Below are 20676 nucleotides of genomic sequence, written 5' to 3'. Positions count from 1 at the left end.
TTCGGTTTTTCGAGACAGGGTTTCTCTGTGTAGCCCTGGCTGTCCTGGAACTCACTCTGTAGACCAGGCTGGCCTCAAACTCAGAAATCCGCCTGCCTCTGCCTCCCAAATGCTGGGATTAAAGCTGTGTGCCACCACTGCCTGGCTTTAAAGTTTCTTTCTTCTGGTGTTTGACACAGAGTTGGACCAGGCTGGCCTCAATGGCTCCCTCTGGTATTCAAATAACTACCTGTTTTTCTACGTTGAAGGAATGAAAGTTGTAATCATAGGTGAGCTCGGTCCCAGCTGGTACATCCTTAAGTGCATACAGTCCAATACGGTACACTCCATTAACAGACCTATTTAGAAAATAAAGAACAGAATAAAAGTTGGGATTTCTCATCACAAGATGAGCAAAATAACATGTATCTTATCATAGCATGCTAGGTGAATACCCCATTATCACACTCCAGCCTTGTTTTTTCCTTTTTAAAAAGACCTTTTTTTTTTTTTCTGTTTTTCGAGACAGGGTTTCTCTATGTAGTTCTGGCTGTCCTGGAACTCACTCTGTAGACCAGGCTGGCCTCGAACTCAGAAATCCGCCTGCCTCTGCCTCCCAAGTGCTGGGATTAAAGGCGTGCGCCACCACTGCCCAGCAAGACTTTTTTAAAAAGAGAGTCAACTGCATTAATCCTTTAATTCCAGAACTCAGGAGCAGAGGGGCAGACAGATCTCTGTGAGTTCTAGTCCAACTCAGTCAACATAGTGAGTTTCAGATCAGCTAGGACCTTGTAAAGAATCCCTGCCCCATCTCCTTTCCAAAGAGAAGTCTCACTCTGCAACCCTGGCTGGCCTCAGACAGAGAGACATGTCAGTTTCTGTTTTGAGGGCCACCCCAGCATATTATGTGGGAGGGTCTCACGTAGCAGCTTATGTTGACCACAAACTCAAGACATAGCCAAGGCTGACCTTGAACTTTTGATCCTAAGGACTCCACTTCCTTGGTACTAAGACAACTAGTCCACGTTACCAGACAGGATTTATTTGGTATTGGTGAACACAGTCACGCTTCTGTACATATCAGCCAGCCAGAGACACAGCTGAGCTGCATCTCCAGTTGCTTGTCTTTTTACATAGCCTCAAACTCATGGTGAAACATCCTCCTACTTCAACCTGCCTAGTGCTGGGATTATAAACATGCCTCACCACTTTTGCCCTTCCGAGAACCTCCTCCTTCTCCCACAACCTCCCCACTTCTATTCCTAACAGGATCTTGTTTGTAGCCCTAGTTTCCTTGAATTCTTTAGGTAGACAAGAATGGCCTTACTCTCACAGATACCTGCCTTTCTTTGTCTCTAGAGTGCTAGGAGAAAAGGTAAATGGCACCATGGACACTGGAAGCTCAGGCCAGCCAAAGACTATACAGTGAGACACCATCTCAATCAGCAACAATGAAAACACAACAAAACAAAACAACCCTCAACCAAACACTGCCCCAACACCAAAGAGTGGTAGCACTTGCTTATAACTGTATTCTGTGGCAAAGTATAATGATCAGGAGTACAAGACCAATCTTGGTTACATAGAAAGTTTGAGGTCAGTTTGGACTAAACAAGACCCTTCCTAAAAAAACAAAGGAGAACTGCCCTTGAGGATCTATGTTAAATCTCTAGGAAAACAAAACAAATCTACACTATACAAAACTACAATAAAATCTCTGAATCTCTCCTTTGCCGAGTTAGTTCTTGCTGTTGACTGGTTACCTGCATAACCTCAGAAAGCTCTGGGATCAGCACTCACGCCACAGCAGCCAACGCTTCCTCATCTTCCCACTGTCTATTAATTTTGTCTATTTTGCACTTCAAATAAATGGAACATAGATAATATACACCTTAAAAAGATTTATTTTATGTATATGAATGTTTTACTTATATGTCTGTACACCATGTGCATGCCTGATATCTGTGAAGTCAGAAGTGGACACTGGATCCCCTAGAACTGGAGTTACAGATAGCTGTGAGCTATTATGTGGTTGCTGGAACCCAGGTACTCTGCAAGAGCAGCAAGTGTTCTTAACCACAGTGCCATCTTTCCAGCCCTTAATACAATTTTGTGTGTATGTATATATCTCTGTGGAAAGGGTGGAGGTACCCACAGAAGTCATAACACAACATAAGACTTACTGTAGCCAGTATTACAGCTCGTTCTAAATTGTCCTTCATGGGTGTTAGAAACTGAACTTAGTGCCCTCAAAAGTAGCAAGTACTCTTAATGGTTACACCATCTCTCTAGCCCTTGCCAATAGTTTGTTGTTGTTGTTATGGTTTATTTTTGAGATAAAGACTCACTAGGTAGCTCCCACGCTGGCCTGCAATTTGCTATCCTCCTACCTTAGATTCCTAAATACTCACGATTTAAAAGGTGTGCCACCACACCTTTTAAAAATTTTATTGATCTCTCTGTATGATTAAGTCTATGTGTGGCTTGCAAACAACACAGTCTACATGTGATGGTCAGAGGATAACCTGTGGGAGTCAAGTTTTATTTCGCCAGGTAGATCTCATGGATTGAACCTGGATTTGGCAACAAACCCTTTATGCACTGGGCCATGCTGCCTGTGCCCTGGTCACGGTGTATACACGGTGTATACACTATCACACCTAGTGTCTTCCTCTCAGCGTCAGCCTGAGTCGCGTACATCAGTTTGTACATTTACATACTGTATAGTCTTCTACTCCAGGTAAATAAAATATACTTCATATACCTATTCTCCTGCAGATAATTTTAATTTACTTTTTCATTAGTTTGAGTCCACATGAGTATAGCATCATGAATTCTGTATCCAGTGACATCTGTGGGAAGGCTGCTTCAGAGTCTGGCATTAACTATGCTACTGTCTTGATGGTTCCAAATTACCTTTTGCCAGATTATTCTGCTTTTGTTTTGTTTGCCAAAGTTTGGAATCACTGTTAGTTTGAGGCTAGCCTAGTCTACATCATAAGTTCCAGTACTCTAGGGCTATGTCAAGTGTTCATTATGGCTCTAAGTCCTTGCTTATTATAGCCATCAAATGGCCTTGCACCTCAGCTCTCAAGTTACATTTGCCTTTTGGAAGTCTTGTTCTCAGCAGTCTCCACAGATGTCAGGACTGGTGAAACAGCTATACACATCTTGTATATAAATAATACAATTTTGAGGAACACACACACACACAGAGTTTTTTTTTTCTTTTGAGACAGGGTTTCTCTGTGTAGCCCTGGCTGTCCTGGGTCCTGGAACTCACTCTGTAGACCAGCCTGGCTAGGAACACAGAAATCCACCCACCTCTACCTTGCACCTGCTGGGATTAAAGGTGTGTGCCACCACCACCAGCTACAAGGCAATAACCTTACACCAGGAGTAGAATAGGGATGCTGGGCTTTTAAGAGGTAATGATTCCTTTAAAGAAGTTTTACCTGGCCGGGCAGTGGTGGCGCACGCCTTTAATCCCAGCACTTGGGAGGCAGAGGCAGGCGGATTTCTGAGTTTGAGGCTAGCCTGGTCTACAGAGTGAGTTCCAGGACAGCCAGAACTACACAGAGAAACCCTGTCTTGAAAAACCAAACCAAACCAAAAAAAAAAAGAAGAAGAAGAAGAAGAAGAAGTTGTTTTACCAAAGAAGTTATACCAATTCTCACTTCACTGGCAATTAAACATCATTCATATGGTTCTACACTTTTTTTTTTTTTTTTTTGGAGACAAGTTCTCACTATGTATTCCAGGTGGCCTAGAACTCACAGAGCTCGGCCTGCTTCTGCCTCTTGAGCGCTGGGATTAATGTGCCATCACTCTTGGCTTGCTTTTATACTATTTTATGACCACTTTGTCAGCCCTTAATTCTAGACATTTTGGAGGGCAGATATAGGTCTTAAACCTTGAAATCAAATCTGTATCTACATCTAGTTTTTTTGTTTAGGGTTTCATGTAGTCCAACCTGTCCTTGAACTGCAACTCCTGACCTGTCTGTCCCCATCTCTTGAGCACTGGGATGACAGGCTATGTTTTACCATGTTCAGCCTATCTTTCCTTTATACAGTAATTATTCTTTCATTTGTTAAAAAAAATGGGGAAACTAGAGAGATGGCTCAGTGATTAGGAGTACTTGCTGTTATCTTAGGGAATCCAAGTTCAGTCTCCCCAGTAAATCAGGCAGCTTGAACTCAATGGATGTGATGTCCTTCTGAACTCTGTGAGCTTATACATATTCTAACATATACATAAATAATACTTTTTCTTTCTTCTTCCTTCCTTTTTGATTTTAAAGATAAGGTATAGTCTTCTTGATTTTATAGCATATGGGTAAATATAAGTCCTTTCTCAGATAAACATACAAATTGCACCCTTCCCAGCACTGAGCACAAAGAACAGACCTTGTTTGCCACACAGGACTTTTAATACCTAGGTGAAGTCAGCTGCTTTGTTTATACTTGTAACTTTCTGCAAGAACTTAGAACAGACTGCCTGCTGAGCCTGCTTTGCAACAGTGTCCAGCTGAAACAGAGGATGGGTTTGGGTGGGCTTTCCCTATATATACAAGTCAGAATATAAAAAATTGAGCCTAGATCGGAAAACTTTGTCTTGGTTTCATGTTTCTCTTGCCCCTCCGTCTTCTTTTCATTTCTAGCCCTCCTTTCAGGTGAGCCCTGTTTGTCCATGGCCACTGGGTGGCTACAAAAATCCTCTTCAAGTATGCATTACCTTGTTTATTATTTATTTATTGATGTTTTGTGTGTGTCTGTGTGCAGATGCATATGTGCAACAAACATTATGTATAGATCTGGGGTCAGTTAGTGGGAGTCAGTTCTCTCCTTCCAACATGTGGGCATCAGGAATCAAACTCAGGTTCTTATGCTTAGCAGCAAGTACCTTTACCTGCTGAGCCATCTTGCTGGCTCACTCCCATTTATCTAGGCTTATGCTTTCTTTTTGTGTGTATGTGTGTGTATATACATGTGAAGCCCAAAGGACGACATACTCTCTTTCCCTCAACTGTTTGCCACTTCACTTTTTGAACTGCTTTTCACTGATCTTGAAATTTAGTAAGTGGGTAAACTGCCTAACCAGTGAGCCACAGATATCTTCTGGCTGTTTCTACTTTCCAGCACTGAGATTATAGGTGTACACCATGGTGGCAAGTTTTCACATGGGCAGTAGGCATTAAACCAAAGTTCTGTTTTTTTTTCTTTCTTTTTTTTTTTTTATGGTTTCTGTTTTTTCGAGACAGGGTCTCTCTGTGTAGACCAGGCTGGCCTCGAACTCAGAAATTCACCTGCCTCTGCCTCCCAAGTGCTGGGATTAAAGGTGTGTGCCACCACTGCCCGGTGACTTGGAACTTCTAATCCTCTTTCCTCTATACCCTGAGAGCTGGGACAATAGGACTGTACCACAATGTTTGTTTTGAGTTGCTAGGGATCAACCCAAGGCTATGTGCATCCTAGGAAAGTACTGACTGAACTGTATCTCAGCCCTTGATTATTTCTTAGCTACTGTGTTGGTGTGGGTCTGAGACAGTGCTTTCCTAAACTGCTGAGCTCACAGGTCTGTTAATCCTATTTTATTTCTTCCTTTTCTCACCAGATCATTTAGTTAGGGCTTTCAGTATAACGGGATTAAACTTGTTGACAATAGCTACCTTTAAGACTGTTATTTATTTTCAGTTTTTCCTACACTTAGTGAATGTGTGTGTGGGCTGGGGAGGGGTCATGAAGAGCATGCAGAGGACAACTGCAGGGAGTTGATACTTTCCTTCTACAATTTAGGTCCTAGGGACTGAATGCAGGTCTTCAGGTTAGGCAGCATGTGCCTTTACCCCATAAGCCATCTCACCATGACGATAGCCTTAGAGTTTAAGACTAGTCCTGCTACTCCCCTTTTTGAGACATTGTCTCCTTGTACTCAATTTGACATTGAATTATACACAGGAGGATCAAGAAGCTCAAAGTCAGATTGGCAAGAAGGCTCAGTGGGTAGAGAGGCAATTGCTACCAAGCCTGATGACTGGAGTCCCTGAGACTCCCTGAGACTCACATGAAAGAGAGAAATGCTACCTACAAAGTGGTGCCATGACATAACAGGTGTTCTGTCATCAGTGTACATACATACATATACTGAGACATATTTACTTTACATATTAGTAAACATACATATAAGTGTAATAAAGACAAGTTCCTTGTCAAACTCGGGTAAATGAAAAGCTCAAGTCAGTCTGGGCTACAGGGAATCCTATCTCAAAAACAAAGAAAAACCCCAAATTAAACAAATTACAGTATATCTAAGTACTATTAATGAGGATATGGCCCTCAAGTTGTTTTAGTATACAATTTTAATTCTACACTCAATATCTTGGGATATGTATTCAGAGTTTCCAGTTATGTGATTTTTAGGAAAACGAGTTTTTGAATGGATTTACCCTTTTCTCTAACTTTTTCTATATGAGAGTTCAAGGCAGAAGAAGTTACAGGGCAGCCCCGGCTGCAAAGAAAAGCTCTGTCTTGAAAAACCAAAAAAAAAAAAAAAAAGAATTGAATTTATAATATGAATCTATTAATTCATAACACACCTTTAATCCCAGGACACAAGAGGTAGAGAGAGGCAGGAGAATCTCTTCAAGTTCTAGGACAGACTGGTTTATATAACAAGTCCCAGGATAAGTAGGGTTACAGAGTGAGACCATATGCCAAACAAGCAAGCAAAAAAAAAAAAAAAAAAAAGAGGTCAACTCTCATGCCCAGCTCATCTCATTATTATTTTTCGAACACTTACATTGTGTGCAGGCATATGTATATGTTTGTGCATACATAGGGAGGTACTACTAGGAGTTGGTTCTTTCTTTTCACCATGTGGGTATATCCATGAGAACATGGACCAAACCTCAAGGTGTCAGGTTTGGTGGAAAATATCTTTATTTATTAGCTGAGCAGTCTTGGTTTGTTTTTGTTTTTGTGTTTGCCTCATTACACAGCTCTGGCTGGTCTAGAACTCACAAAATATCAACTGGACTGCTGGGATTAAAGGCATGCATCACTACACCTAGGCGCCCCTCCAATTTATTTTATTGTATGTGTGAAGGCTTGCATGTATGTATGTGTGCTGTTTGCATATCTGGTATTTTAGAAGCTAGAAAGGGAGAAGCAGATACTGTGGAACTGGAGTGATAGGTAGTTATGCTCTTAATTGAACCATTTCTTCAGCCATATTTAAAAAAAAAAAAAAAAAGACAAAGTCTCACTCTGTAGTCCACGATAGCCTTAATCTCAGTATTCTCAGGTTTTAAGCTTCTCAAGAGGTAGGATTATAGACGTGTGCATGTGTGTGGGGTATATGTCTATGTTGTGTGTGCATGTATGTGGGGTATATGTCTATGCTATGTGGGTATGTGTATGTTCTTTGTGGAGGCAAGAAACTGTCTTCTTTAGCCCTCCCAATCCCCTAAAATGGATTGTCATAGAAACTAAATCAAAATTTGTTTTAGAATATAGAGAGGAATGAATATGGGAGGAGAAGGGTATTCTGGCTGTTGTAACTCATACTTGAAATTCTAATACTTGGTAGCAGAGGCAAGAGAATTATTTTACATCTGACAACAGCCTGGAACAGATGTACAGAGTTCCAGGCCAGCCAGTACGACGTAGTAAGATCCTGGTTTGGTTTATTTGTTTTGAGACAAGGACCCACTCTGTAGCCCTGGCTGGCCTGGAACTCATGCTGCAAAGTAGGCTGGATAAGGTTGTGTGCCTCAGCTTGGGGAAAGCATGTACCATCATGGCTGGCCTTATTTTCACTTGGCAGAAGTAGAGATGAGTTTCTGTGCTTGCTAGGTAAATACTCCATCTCTAGTCTCTCACCTTCCAGAAATGTTTGCTATGTTTTGGTTTCATAGGGGTGTGGATTTTGTGGATGAATATACTGGTAAAAATTAATATATACTTAAAACCTGTGTATTTTTATATATGGGAATTACACTTTATTAAAATCCATGAAAAAAGATGAAGCTGTTCGTATTAGCCACATACTTTTTTCTTATTGTATGTATAGGCGTGTGCATATGTACAGTGTGTATACATGTGTGTGTGTCTGTGTGTGTGTAGGTCAAAGGACAACTGATGGGAGTTGGTTCTCTTCTTCCACCGTATGGGTTCTGGGAATTGAAATGATCTTATTAGGAGAAGTGAGAGGAATCAGATCCTCTACAGCTAGAGTCATCGTAGGAGTAAGCATACAAATGGGTGCTGAGGTTCTCTGCAAGAACAGTATATGCTAACCACTGTACCCCTGCACTGGCTTTCTGAGGGACAGGACTGCAAGGGTGTCCTCCACAGGGTTCTTTTTATTATTTTAAACATTATATGTATGTACATGTGTTCTGTGCACATATATGTATGTGTCTGTGAGGCAGTTGCTAGCAGAGGCCAGAGGTCTTACATCTCCCAGAGATGGAATTATAGGTGCTAGGTATCAAACTCAGTCCTCTGGAAAAGCAGTATGTGTTCCTAATTGCTAAGTATTTCTCCAGCCCTTCAATAATTCTATGATTCTTTTCTTTCTCAATTAGATCTGACCACTTAAGTGAAGAAATCTCACATTTCACATTTTTTTTTTTTGACAAATCCATTAGATAGGTAGTATGTTTGCAGTATAACCTGGCTGAATAAAATGACACTTGTAAAGTAGTTACCTAGCATGCAGTAAGCACTCAGTAAGTACTAGGGTCAGTGTTTCCATGATTGCTGTATGTTTACGGCAAGAGTAGTAAGGATAACCCAAAGAAACAGCAAAAGTTACTCTTCCTGAAGGATCTGGTATAATTATAGGTCTCCGATTCACCTTTTCACGCTTTCTTACCATTTCTGCATTTCACAATTTGGGTCACAGCTGTGGTTGATGAATCTGGCCTCATTTCCCATGCGGTAACTGTCAATCACCATTCCACTATCCAGGTTTAAACAGTAGTGGTCACTGTGATTATGATACTGTTCAATCATCCTGTTCCTGAAGAAGAGAAATAATCAAAACCCAATTACTGGTTAAACGGGAAGACAGCTACTCTCAACATCAATCATCAAATCAGTAATTAGTGATTAAAATAACAGTAAAGTTTCCATCTTTGATTCTCTATCCTCACCTTGCAGATTCATCATTGTATTGGAATATCATCATTTACCTGAATTCTTGTTCGCTGACAACTTCCCCTAGGTATTCAATGATGAACTGGCCAGCTTTTAGGGGTTCTTTGGTTCTAATTCCCCAACCTTTTTCCTCAGCTCGAAATCGTTCCAGACACTGCACCCACTCATGTCTCTGTATCCTCTGGTTACAGCACTGCTCACCACAGGGGCAAGTGTTAGGGGAACACTCAGCAAAGATCATTCTAGAAAGTAATAATTGCAATCAATTTATATATTACATTTTTACTGTATCCATTTTATATATTCAAATTATTTTAAAATTTAATTAATGAAATAATTTTGCCAAGAGTAGCTAAATATCTAAAGATATAAAGATACATAATTCTAAAGTTAACTATCCTAATTTTGGAGTGAGAACACAGATTACACTCTACTGCTATATAAAGCTCACAGTCCTCTAGTCTGTCTCAGGAGAATGGGACCTTTAGGGTGGTATGGCTGCAGACACACTAATCTTTTCATTGCTATTTGCTTTATTTTGTTTTGTTTTTTTGAGACAGGGATTTTCTGTACAGTCCTGGCTGTCCTTGAACTTGCTCTGTAGACCAGGCTGGCCTAAAACTCACAGAGATCCACCTTCCCCTGAGTGAGGGATTAAAGGTCTGTGCCACCATATTCAGCCCTTGATTTATAGTTCTTATTGTGGATGTGAGTAGAAATCACAAGAGGCCATTTGGATCTCTTGGAACTGGATTTATGGATGTTTGTCAACTAACATAGGTGTTGGGAATTGAACGCTGTTCTCCTGTGAAAGCAACAAGTACCCTTACCCACTGAACCATCTTTCCAGCCATGCCTTTTGATCTTAACTCACCTTACTGAATGCTGGAATTATAGGCAAGTAAAATAAAGCCCAGAAAAAAAAAACTGAACATAACAAATGAATAAGTGCTTATATAACTTCTTTATGTTGTGTTTTTAAAAATTTCTAACAGGGCAACATGGTTAAGTTCCTTGCCTTGTAGGCTTGGTGATCCAAGTTTGATGTAAAGACAAACGGAATCAAGCCCACATGTCATGTCCTGCACATCACGCACAACAATAACAATGTCTAATTTTTGGGAGGGTGGTGCACCGGGCTGTATAAGATAGTGTGGACTGGCCTGAGATTCACACTAGGTAGCCGAGGATGGCCATGAATTTGAGATCCTCTGGTCTCTGCCTTCTCAGTTGCTGTAATTACAGACCTGCATCACATGTCCTTTCCAAATTTCTGGATCTTTTTATTTTTTAAGACTCTGGCCGGGCAGTGGTGGCACACACCTTTAATTCCAGCACTTGGGAGGCAGAGGCAGGCAGATTTCTGAGTTCGAGGCTAGCCTGGTCTATAGAGTGAGTTCCAGGACAGCCAAGGCTACACAGAGAAACCCTGTCTTGAAAAACCAAAAAAACAAACAAACAAACAAACAAACAAACAAACAAAAACCAAAAGACTCTGTGTGTATTCTGTGTCACTGTATGTGTCTGTATATGTGGAGGTCAGAGGTTAGTATTGGTATCTTTCTTTATTGCCCTCCAATTATTTTTGAGACAGGATCCCTCATTGAAACCAGAGAACCAGATTGGCTAGATTTGGCTAGTCAGTAAACTCTGGGAATGTGATCACACTACCACCACCCAGCGCCACCACGACAGAGTTACAGTCACAAGACATGGGCATTTATGTGGGTACTGGGATACGAACCCAGGTTCTCATGCTTGCACAACATACACTTTAGTAACTGACCCATCTTTCAAATGTACAGAGCATTTTCATATATAGCATAAAAATGTACACTTAGGTGGGGCTGGCGCAATGGTTCAGTGGCTAAGAGCTCTTCCAGAGGGCCCGAATTTGGTTTCTATAACCTACATCTGGTGGCTCACACCACCTACATAATTAAAGTTCTAAAGAATTGAAAACCTTTTCTGGCCTCTTCAGTGTATTCACATACACATTCACGCAAACACTCACACACACAGAGGGAGAAAGAGACACACAAGATACAGTACATACACTAACAACAAATGTAACTGGAAAAAAATTATAAAGGAAAAAACTGTACTGAAATTCAAAAAGAGCTTTTGTAATATACATACACACAGACACACAGAGTATTTTTCAGAGTATATAAAATTAGAAAAAACTTCCTTTTTATAACAATTATTTCGCTATGTACTCATGGCTGAACTGGAGCTCACTATGTCAACCATGCTGGCCTCAAACTCACAAGACCCTCCTACCTGTGCCTCTTGCGTGCTGGGATACATGGCATGTGCCACACTCCTCGGTTTTATCTTTTTTCTTTAATTACCTGTCACTTTTGATATTATCTTGCCACTCCTGTTTGGAGCAAATACACTTCAGGTAATACCTGTCCAAAGACAACTAAGTTCAAAGTTTTAAGGCTGGTTTTTAACCAAAGAGCTTAACTTTGAAACTTAGTAACAATATTTAAAATATTGATGTGAAATAATTATAAAAGCTCATGTAACAGCTGGAGAGATGGCTCAGTGGTTAAGAGCGCTGACTGCTCTCCCAAGGACCTGAGTTCAATTTCCAGCAACCACATGGTGGCTCACAAACATCTGTAATGGGATCTGATGCCTTCCTCTGGTGTGTCTGAAGACAGCGACAGCGTACTCAAATATATTTAATTAATTAATTAATTAAAAAAAAAAGGCCCACTTAAGGACAGGTGTGGTTATGAAGGTCTTTAATCCTAGCACCCGCCGGGCAGTGGTGGCGTACGCCTTTAATCCCAGCACTTAGGAGGCAGAGGCAGGTGGATTTCTGAGTTCGAGGTCTACAGAGTGAGTTCCAGGATGGCCAGGACTATACAGAGAAACCTTGTCTCGAAAAACAAAAACAAAAAACCAAAACAACAACAACAACAAAACACAAAAAAACCAAAACAAAACAAAATCCTAGCACCCAGAGGCAGGGGGAGATGGCTTTCTGTGAGTTCAAGGACAGCTAAAGCTACAAAGTGAGACCCTGTTTCAAAACAAAACATTAAAAAACAAAACAAAACAATTCTAGTTAACATTTATTTACGTATCTGTTTATGAGGAGAGACACCCCATACAGACACGGACGCACTCATGCAGACACATGAGAATACCCATAGAGTATGTGTCGTGGTCTCTATCACTTCCAGGAGTTGACTTCTCTCCTTTTACCATGTAAGTTCAGGGATAGAATTCAGGTTGACAGGATTGGCAGCAGCTTCTTTACATTTTGCACCATCTCATCAGCCTCAACAGCCATTATCTATTTAGAAGAATCGTCCTGGATCACACTTCTTATAGGACAATTTGAAAACAAACAACTCATCTATAAGGTGACTGATTCTGCTGGCAGGGGACAGGTCACATGTCTTCTTAATGTCAGCACTCAGGAGGCAGAGGCTGGCAGATAGCTGAGTTTTAGGTTAGCCTGGGCTACACAGTCTAAAAAAAATAACAACAAAATGTTTAATTTTGTATCCCTTTAAGATTCCTGCTATTGCTAGGCATGGTAGAACACACCTTCAATCCCAGCATTCTGGAGTCATGGCTACACAGAAAACCTGTCTCGCCGGGCGGTGGTGGCGCACGCCTTTAATCCCAGCACTTGGGAGGCAGAGGCAGGCGGATTTCTGAGTTCGAGAGTTCGAGGCTAGCCTGGTCTACAGAGTGAGTTCCAGGACAGCCAGGGCTACACAGAGAAACCCTGTCTCGAAAAACCAAAAAAAAAAAAAAAAAAAAAAAAAGAAAACCTGTCTCAAAAAAACCAATCAATCAACCAACCAACTAATCAACCAAAACAAGATTCCTGCTATCCTACCAAATATTTACACAAATTTAAAACAACGAAAACATAAGACAAAGTCATTATAGAGAACAAACACTGGACTTTTTTCTCGTGCTCGAGGGGGGTAAAAAAGGTGTTGTGTATGGGAAAGGACAGGGAAGGACTGAGAAGTAAACGTGATGATAGGGGTGTATGATGTAAAATTCCCCAAGAATAAATAAAAATATGTTGGGGGGAAAATCCAAACCAACATTACATGTTAGACAGTTCCATCTAATGGAGACTTTATAATGGGTTGATTTTTTTCTCTTACTCATGTATGGACTCATCACATTCTTCATTTTGTATTCTGTAATATAGATTTCTTTGTAGTGAGCAGCCTAACATGGCATTTGTTTGTGAGCATTGTGTCTTGGGTTTTTTCTGGGTTGTTAAGTAGGCTTGTTAGTACTGAATATATGCTTCCCAGTCTAATGTAAAGAATAAAATACCTGTGCCAACAAAAGTGATAGAAAATAACCAATGTATTTAAAGTGGTGAATGTCAGTCTTGTGGTTAAATCTTCAGGCAACTTGGACCCATCTTATTTTTAGTGTTGCTAGGACAGCTCAGGGTCTCGCCAGTGAGGCTTACCTCCCAGCATGGCTCCCTCTTTTCTATGTCCTAAGGTTAGGAAAACTGCAAAAAGTCAACAAAATATAAAAGATAGAGAGTAGACAAAACCAAACTAACCAAATCAAATTCTCAAAATGTAAGGTCAGGAAGTAAGACAGATACACCAAAGCCAATTCTAAGAAGCCAGAATTACGGGCTGGAAAGATGGCTCAGTGATTATGAGCACTGGCTGCTGTTCCAGACAAGCAGGCCTCCAGTTCCACGGCATTACACACCCTCTAATAGCCTACTGGAGCACCAGGTATGCATGTAGTGTGCATACAGACATGCTGACAAAACCCCACACACATAAATAAACATTAATTTAAAAAATTAAAACAGTCACAATTGTATCAAAATATTTTACATACTTTACTTGTCTTTTATTTTTTTAGTTTTTTGGAGACAAGGTTTCTCTGTTTAGTCCTGGCTGTCCTAGAACGTGCTCTGTAGACCAGGCTGGCCTCAAACTCAGAGATCCACCTGCCTCTGCCTCTCAAGTTCTGGGAGGAAAAGTGTGCACCACCACATCCTGGCTCCAGGGACATTTTTAATAGTAAGACACTGAAACTAAATTAGTTGACCAAAACAGAGGAGGCCAATTTTGGCCTATCAACTTGACAGATGATAGAAAGTTCTTTAAAGTGATAATGTATAAATTTAAAATATCTGTAATTAGCTGGGCATGGTTATTATCACAAAGCATAAAACTTATACATACACATACAACACAACCACAAAAAAAAAAAAAAAAAAAAATCAAAGCAAGCCGGATGGTGGTGCACAACTTTAATCCCAGCATTTTGGAGGAAGAGGCAGCAGGATCTATGAGTTCGAGGCCAGCTTTGCCTATACAACAAGTTGCAGGAAAGCCAGGGCTACACAGATTAAACCCTGTCTCATAAAAATGAAACAACAAAAACAAGATGGGTTAAAAGCTAAGGCAAAAACATTGTTTTGTGTTTGAGGCCAGTTTGGGCACATGATACTAGCCTAGACTGAGCTATAAGATAAGGCCCTGTCTCAAAAACAAACAAACAAACAAACAAACAAACAAACAAAACATTTCTGAGTGAAAAGTCAGTACAAAAAGTCTGATAATTGGGGGTAGGAAAAAAAATCACTCAGTAGTTAAGAACACTTGCTTGCTGCTCTTGCCAAGGACAGGGATTCAGTTCCTAGTACCCATAGGAAGGCTGACAACCACCTGTAATTCGACTCCAAGGAATGCAATGCCTTCTGGTCTTTCTCAGTTCCTGCATGCATGAGGTGTACATAAACTTACATAGGCAAACACAAACACACACACACACACACACACACACACACACACACACACACACGTAAATAATTCTTTTCTAAAAACTCACCATCTATCTATACCAACATTATTACCAATAATAAAACTATATTTATGTATAAAATATTTTATTTGTATGTTATGCATGTATAGTAGTATAAGCCAGGAAAGATTCCCAACTGGCATGTTCAACCCAATCTCTCCAGCTGACAGGGCAGCCGAGGACTTCAGAAGTAGTTACCTTTGGTCAAGATCATGATGTAAAGGAAACTGGTAGTTCAGGGTTTTTTGAGACAGGGATTAGCTATATAGCCTCAGCTGGCTCAGAACTTACTTTGTAGAGCAGAGTAGCCTAAAATTTGTGTGGTTCCTGCTGTTTTAGCCCTTACGGTGCTAAGATTATAGGTGTGTGCTGCCATACACAGAACATTAAGTTCTTTATTTTTTGTAAATTTATCTGCATTACTAAAACTCACAAATTCTATCTCTTCTCTTTTCCTTTCTATTAGGAATTTCCATTTTATGTCTCGTAGAGTATGCTTAAAATTTCAGCACTTGGGAGGCTAAGCAGGAAGAGCATAGCTCTAAGACAACAGAAAACAAGTAGTCTCCACTAAAAATAGTCATCATCTCCAAATGAGTTAACCCTACACAAACATAATGTTTCTGATGCCATTATTACCATCTCATAGCAGTCACTGATCATGTGCACGCTTACACATGCTAGTAGTTCCTTAGCATAGTTTTCCTTGAAACTGTGCCTTAAGCCGGGCAGTGGTGGCGCACGCCTTTAATCCCAGCACTTAGGAGGCAGAGGCAGGCGGATTTCTGAGTTCGAGGCCAGCCTGGTCTACAGAGTGAGTTCCAGGACAGCCAGGGCTACACAGAGAAACCCTGTCTCGAAAAAACAAAACAAAACAAAACAAAAAAAACAAAAACTGTGCCTTTCCTTTGGACTGTCCCTACCAAATGCTGAAAGCTAGGAAGGCACTTAATACTTTGCTTATTAACTGGGTGATGGTGGCGCCTATTACCCCAGGACTTGGGAGGTAGAGACAGGCAGATCTCTCTTGAGTTTGAGGTCTACAAAGCATGTTCCAGCTCAGCCAGGGTTGTCACATAGAGCAATCATGTCTCAAGAAAGTAAACAAAAATCAATTGACAAAATAACAAACAAAATATATTGCATATTAATAGATTAGAAGATTACATATCATATTCAGAAAATTCCCCTAGGGAAGGTAGCTGAAATTAACCATCCCCACATCTCATCAATAGTAAGATTTTAAATTTAGGTACACAGGAGTCTTTCTGGCACTGTTTTTAGTCCATTAGTATCAGTGTACTATACACAGAGGATAAAGGAAAGGTAGTATTGCACACATACACAGCCCTTAGAACTTAGCTTTAGAGAAATCAGTTACAGTACCTATTGAGGCAGTCATCGCCACAGCCTTTCCTGGTGTCATCATCTGGCTTCTTACAATTACAGGTGGTAGCCTCATAACCAGAAAGAGGTTTGACATCAACGTAGACATCTTAGAAGACAGCAAATAAAAGTTTTTGAATATACAGAATTATCTTTCAAGTATCAAGACAGGAGGAACATTGATGTTTTGAAGGTTACTCACTTGAACGGATTTTTTTATACAGGGGGACATCTGGCTTTTTGTATAGCTAGAAGAAAAAAAAATCTTGATAAAGCATTTTGCTTCAAAGGACAGTGTGGCATCAACCCCTAAAAATACAGGAAGTGTCTTCTTTTCACACAAAATATTTGTAGGATGCTAGGTATGATGGCTCTCCTTTATAACCCGTGGACAGGAGAATCACTATAAGCTTAATTTAAGCTACACACAGTAAATACTTCTGAAACTTTCTGAACTGAACATGACTGAGGAAAATAGAGTGATCTTTTTAGTTTCCTTTCGATAAATAAAGGGTGACAGTGAATTAGAATTAATAAGCACTAAATAGTTTACAAAAAGTTACTACATAAACAATTTTTTGAGACACCATCTATACAGCCTTGGATTTCTCTATGTAAACTTTTGACTCTTCACTATCTTTCCAAAGTGCTAGGATTACAGGTGTGTCTAATAACATCTGACAAACAGCAATGTACTTTCAATATTTTTTTCTTTAGCATGTTGCTGGATAACAATGAAAAAAAGCACTCTGAAGACCAAAGTTATTACTCACTTGCATAACTTTAGATTCTACTTGCTCCTATGAAATGAAAGGGAAGGAGTTGGGAGTGAAGGTAATGTAAAGTAAGGTAGAATGCATGTTCAAGCCTCAGTATAACCCCTCGGGTGCAAAGCACAAAACTCTGTAAACTCTAAACATGTGTAAGGTTTATTTATAGGGCAATTATATGAAAATAGGAAGATTAACTGGCTTCTCAGCCATCACACACATTGACTGGGAATCTCAGAAAACCAACATTAAGATTTTCATTGGGGTGTTTAATCAACAAGCTGAATGTGTTATTGGTGCTTATCTGTAATTCCAGCAGAACGGACATGAAAGCAGAAGGCTCAGAGGTGTTAGGTGTAGGTCAGCTTTAGCTACACAGCAAGTTCAGTGACAGCCTGTGTAATATGAAGTACTCAGCAAAGAGTGTTAATGTTTGAATTAAGGTATGTTGTGAAAGAAACAGTAATTTGAACTAAACACTATCATTTAGTAACGTGTCACAATTTATTTCATCACTTTTTTTCAGTACATGCTGAAAGCCCCTTCTCCATAATCAAAAATGAAAAAAAAAACAAAAACCAAAAACCAACCTGTCCTAAAAACAAATTAAAACAAAAGCAATTCTTCCAACCAAAGATAATAAAAACAGACACAAATATCCAAGTTCATGTAGGCTCAGGGTTTTTCCACCTGCACATAGCTCCCAAAATAATGACTCTGAGACCTAATAATTTATAAATAAATGCCTAGGCCGTACGCTTTGCCTTGTTTCCACTTGCTCATAACTCCATTAGGTGAAGCCTAATCTATGTCTGCCATAAGGCTCGTTACCTTTCCTCAGTTTCGTGTGTCTGTCTTCCTCAAGAGTCAGGGCTGAATCGCTCCATCTTGATTCTTTTCCAGATTCCTCTCTCTCTCTCTGCCGGGTGTCCCACCCTCTATTTCCTGCCTCAGCTAATAGGCCATCAGGTTTTTATTGACAGGTGACACTTCCACACAGTACACAAGAGATTTTCTCTACATTTGAGACTTGTTGTTGCTTTCTAGTCTAAAAGGAGATATAATAATCCACCCTTTTATCCTTTCATCTCTATACCCTTTCCATTCTTTCTCCCCCCACACCCCCAAATTGATACTCTTTAAGAACTCAGAGACCAACAGAAAAGAGGAGGCAGAAGAGACTGAATTGGTTTTGCTTTTCCAGAGTTAACTTTTGTTTAGAGATACTGTTTTAATATGCAGTTCTAGTTGGCCTGAAACTCACAGGAATCTACTTGTCTCTGCCTCCTGACTGCATAAGCAGCTGTCACTACCACACCCACCAAAGATAACTTTTCAGCTAAACTCAAAAAACACCGCCAAAACCACCTGTTGTTGATTTCATTTGTATGAATGCTTCTATACACCCCTATGGTTGTTCTAAAGATAGTGCCTAGAACCTTTAACTTAATTAAGGACTGAGGATTCTTTTTTTTCCCCCAAGAGTTGTTGGCAGTTCATCTACATTCTTCCAAGACCTGCATGAAACAGAATTCTTATAGCACAAACTTTTTGCTACTAAAGCAATAAGAATAAGAAGAGAAGGTTGCCCACTGAAGCAGGAATTTACTGTAATTCTGAAATATGAGCAAAGGCTTTTGCACATTAAATATGTGCACAAATTCATTTTTCTTGGTCTCTAACCTTTTAAAAGGACAGTTCTCAATATATCCTGAGATATCATCACAAAGAGTCAAAGGAAACAAACTTATCCTCCCTACTCCCTAACTCTTATCCAGAAAACCTGGTCAGAGAGGCACCAGGCCCTGTGTACCTGATTGTGTTTCCACTGCCAGAGGATGTCGTAGGGAAGCTGGAAGTCAATTCTCTTCTGTCTGAGATACTTTCCTGAAATTAGAAAACACTATCAATTTCAACAACTATTCTGACATATAGTCCATACAAAGAGAGCAAATAGTCACATGCAAAATATGTTTTAAATTTATACTCATCTCGAGAAAAATCAGGTTAATGCTACAAAAAAGGGATAAGGGCTGAGAATGTCAGTGGTTAAGAGCTTCTGCTGCTCTTGTGGAGGACAGGATATCTGTCAGTCCAGTTTCAGGGGTCTGATGCCCTCTTCTGACCTCTGCAGGCAGTAGGTACACCAGAATGCACATAAATACATGCAGGTAAAATAGTCAAACACACAACAACAATAACAACAACAAAAAAGGGAGGGGTGCAGAATTTCAGGCGGGCTCATGGATAAAGTTATCTGCTATCAAGCTTGACTAAGTGAATTCGATCCATGGAGCAAACATGCTGGAAGAAAGAAACTGGATTCCTACAATTGCTCTTCCACTTTTATGTGGCACTGTGAAACATATTCCCACATACAAAATTAAATAGTTTAAAAAGAAATGAAAAGGGATATACTTGAATTTATATAACTGAAGAATACATGTCACCCATGAGATGTCCCAGCAGGTAAAACACCTTGATTTTGGTCCCCAAATTCATGGTGGAAGGAGAACCAGTTCCTGAACTATGGCTTCTGATGTGTGTGTGTGTGTGTGTGTGTGTGTGTGTGTGTGTGTGTGTGTATATTTACACACACACGTACATACATATATGTATATGTACATATATACATATATGAAGACAGATGGCTAGGCACTTAATACTGCATACTAGTCTCTAAAGCACCTGAACTTGGTTCTGAGCACCCACACAGGTGCCTCACAATTGCGTGTAACTCCAGCCTCACAGGATCTGACACCCTTTTCCGGCTGCTGAACAGGTAAGATACTCACATATAGACACAAACACACATGTAATAATAAAATAAGTATACCCCACTTTAGTCACAGCACTCAGGAGGCAGAGGCAGGCAGATCTCCTTGAGTTTGAGGCCAGCCTGGTGTACACAATGAGATCCAGGACAGCCAGGGCTACACAAAGTAGAAAGAGAAGTACATGTAAGTGGATTTAAGATGCTATTAGCATTATCCTGCACCTTGAACTACTACTTTCTCTTTCCTTTTCTTTCTCTTCTTTTCCTTCCTCCCTTCTTCCCTCCCCCCCCCCCCACTCTCTTTTCTTTCTTCCTTTTGGAGACAGAGTTTCTCTTGTGTAGCTCTGGCTGTCCTGAAACTCAAGAGAGATCTTTATGCCTCTATCTCCAAGTGCTGGGATTAAAGGTGTGCACCATCACCACCAATCAGCTTTTGCAGACTCTTAATACTGACTGAAAAAAATCTGTTTCCTCAGTGCTGGGATTAAAGGCATGAACCACCATGCCTGGCATTACTCTTGTTTGTTTTTTGAGACAGAGAGAGCAAACTTTTCATGAGAACAGTTGATTCTATTGTTTGCCTGCAATACATGTTTTCTCTAGAAAATGTAAAGACAAACAGGAAGGTTTTGAACTCCTTTAAAAAAATGTTTTTCAGCCGGGTGGTGGTGGCGCACGCCTTTAATCCCAGCACTTGGGAGGCAGAGGCAGGCAGATTTCTGAGTTCAAGGCCAGCCTGGTCTACAGAGTGAGTTCCGGGACAGCCAGG

General features: G+C 40.3%; 1 protein-coding gene across 1 annotated transcript in view; it reads right to left on the bottom strand.

The window, feature by feature from the left end:
• The window catches only part of Ash1l (ASH1 like histone lysine methyltransferase), a 112916-nt gene that overhangs the window by 32791 nt on the left and 59449 nt on the right, over positions 1-20676 (bottom strand). The window contains exons 7-12 of the mRNA XM_028753089.1: positions 18945-19018; positions 16564-16609; positions 16362-16470; positions 9179-9385; positions 8860-9006; positions 230-338 (exon numbers count right to left, since the gene is read on the bottom strand). Coding sequence (XP_028608922.1) covers positions 230-338; positions 8860-9006; positions 9179-9385; positions 16362-16470; positions 16564-16609; positions 18945-19018 — 692 coding nt within the window. The remainder of the gene's footprint in view (positions 1-229; positions 339-8859; positions 9007-9178; positions 9386-16361; positions 16471-16563; positions 16610-18944; positions 19019-20676) is intronic.

This window comes from Grammomys surdaster, unplaced genomic scaffold (genome assembly GCF_004785775.1).
Source record: "Grammomys surdaster isolate TR1022 unplaced genomic scaffold, NIH_TR_1.0 125946, whole genome shotgun sequence".
NCBI classification, from domain to species: domain Eukaryota; kingdom Metazoa; phylum Chordata; class Mammalia; order Rodentia; family Muridae; genus Grammomys; species Grammomys surdaster.
Note: the sequence above shows the minus strand (reverse complement) of the source record. Positions and strands in the feature narration are given on the sequence as shown.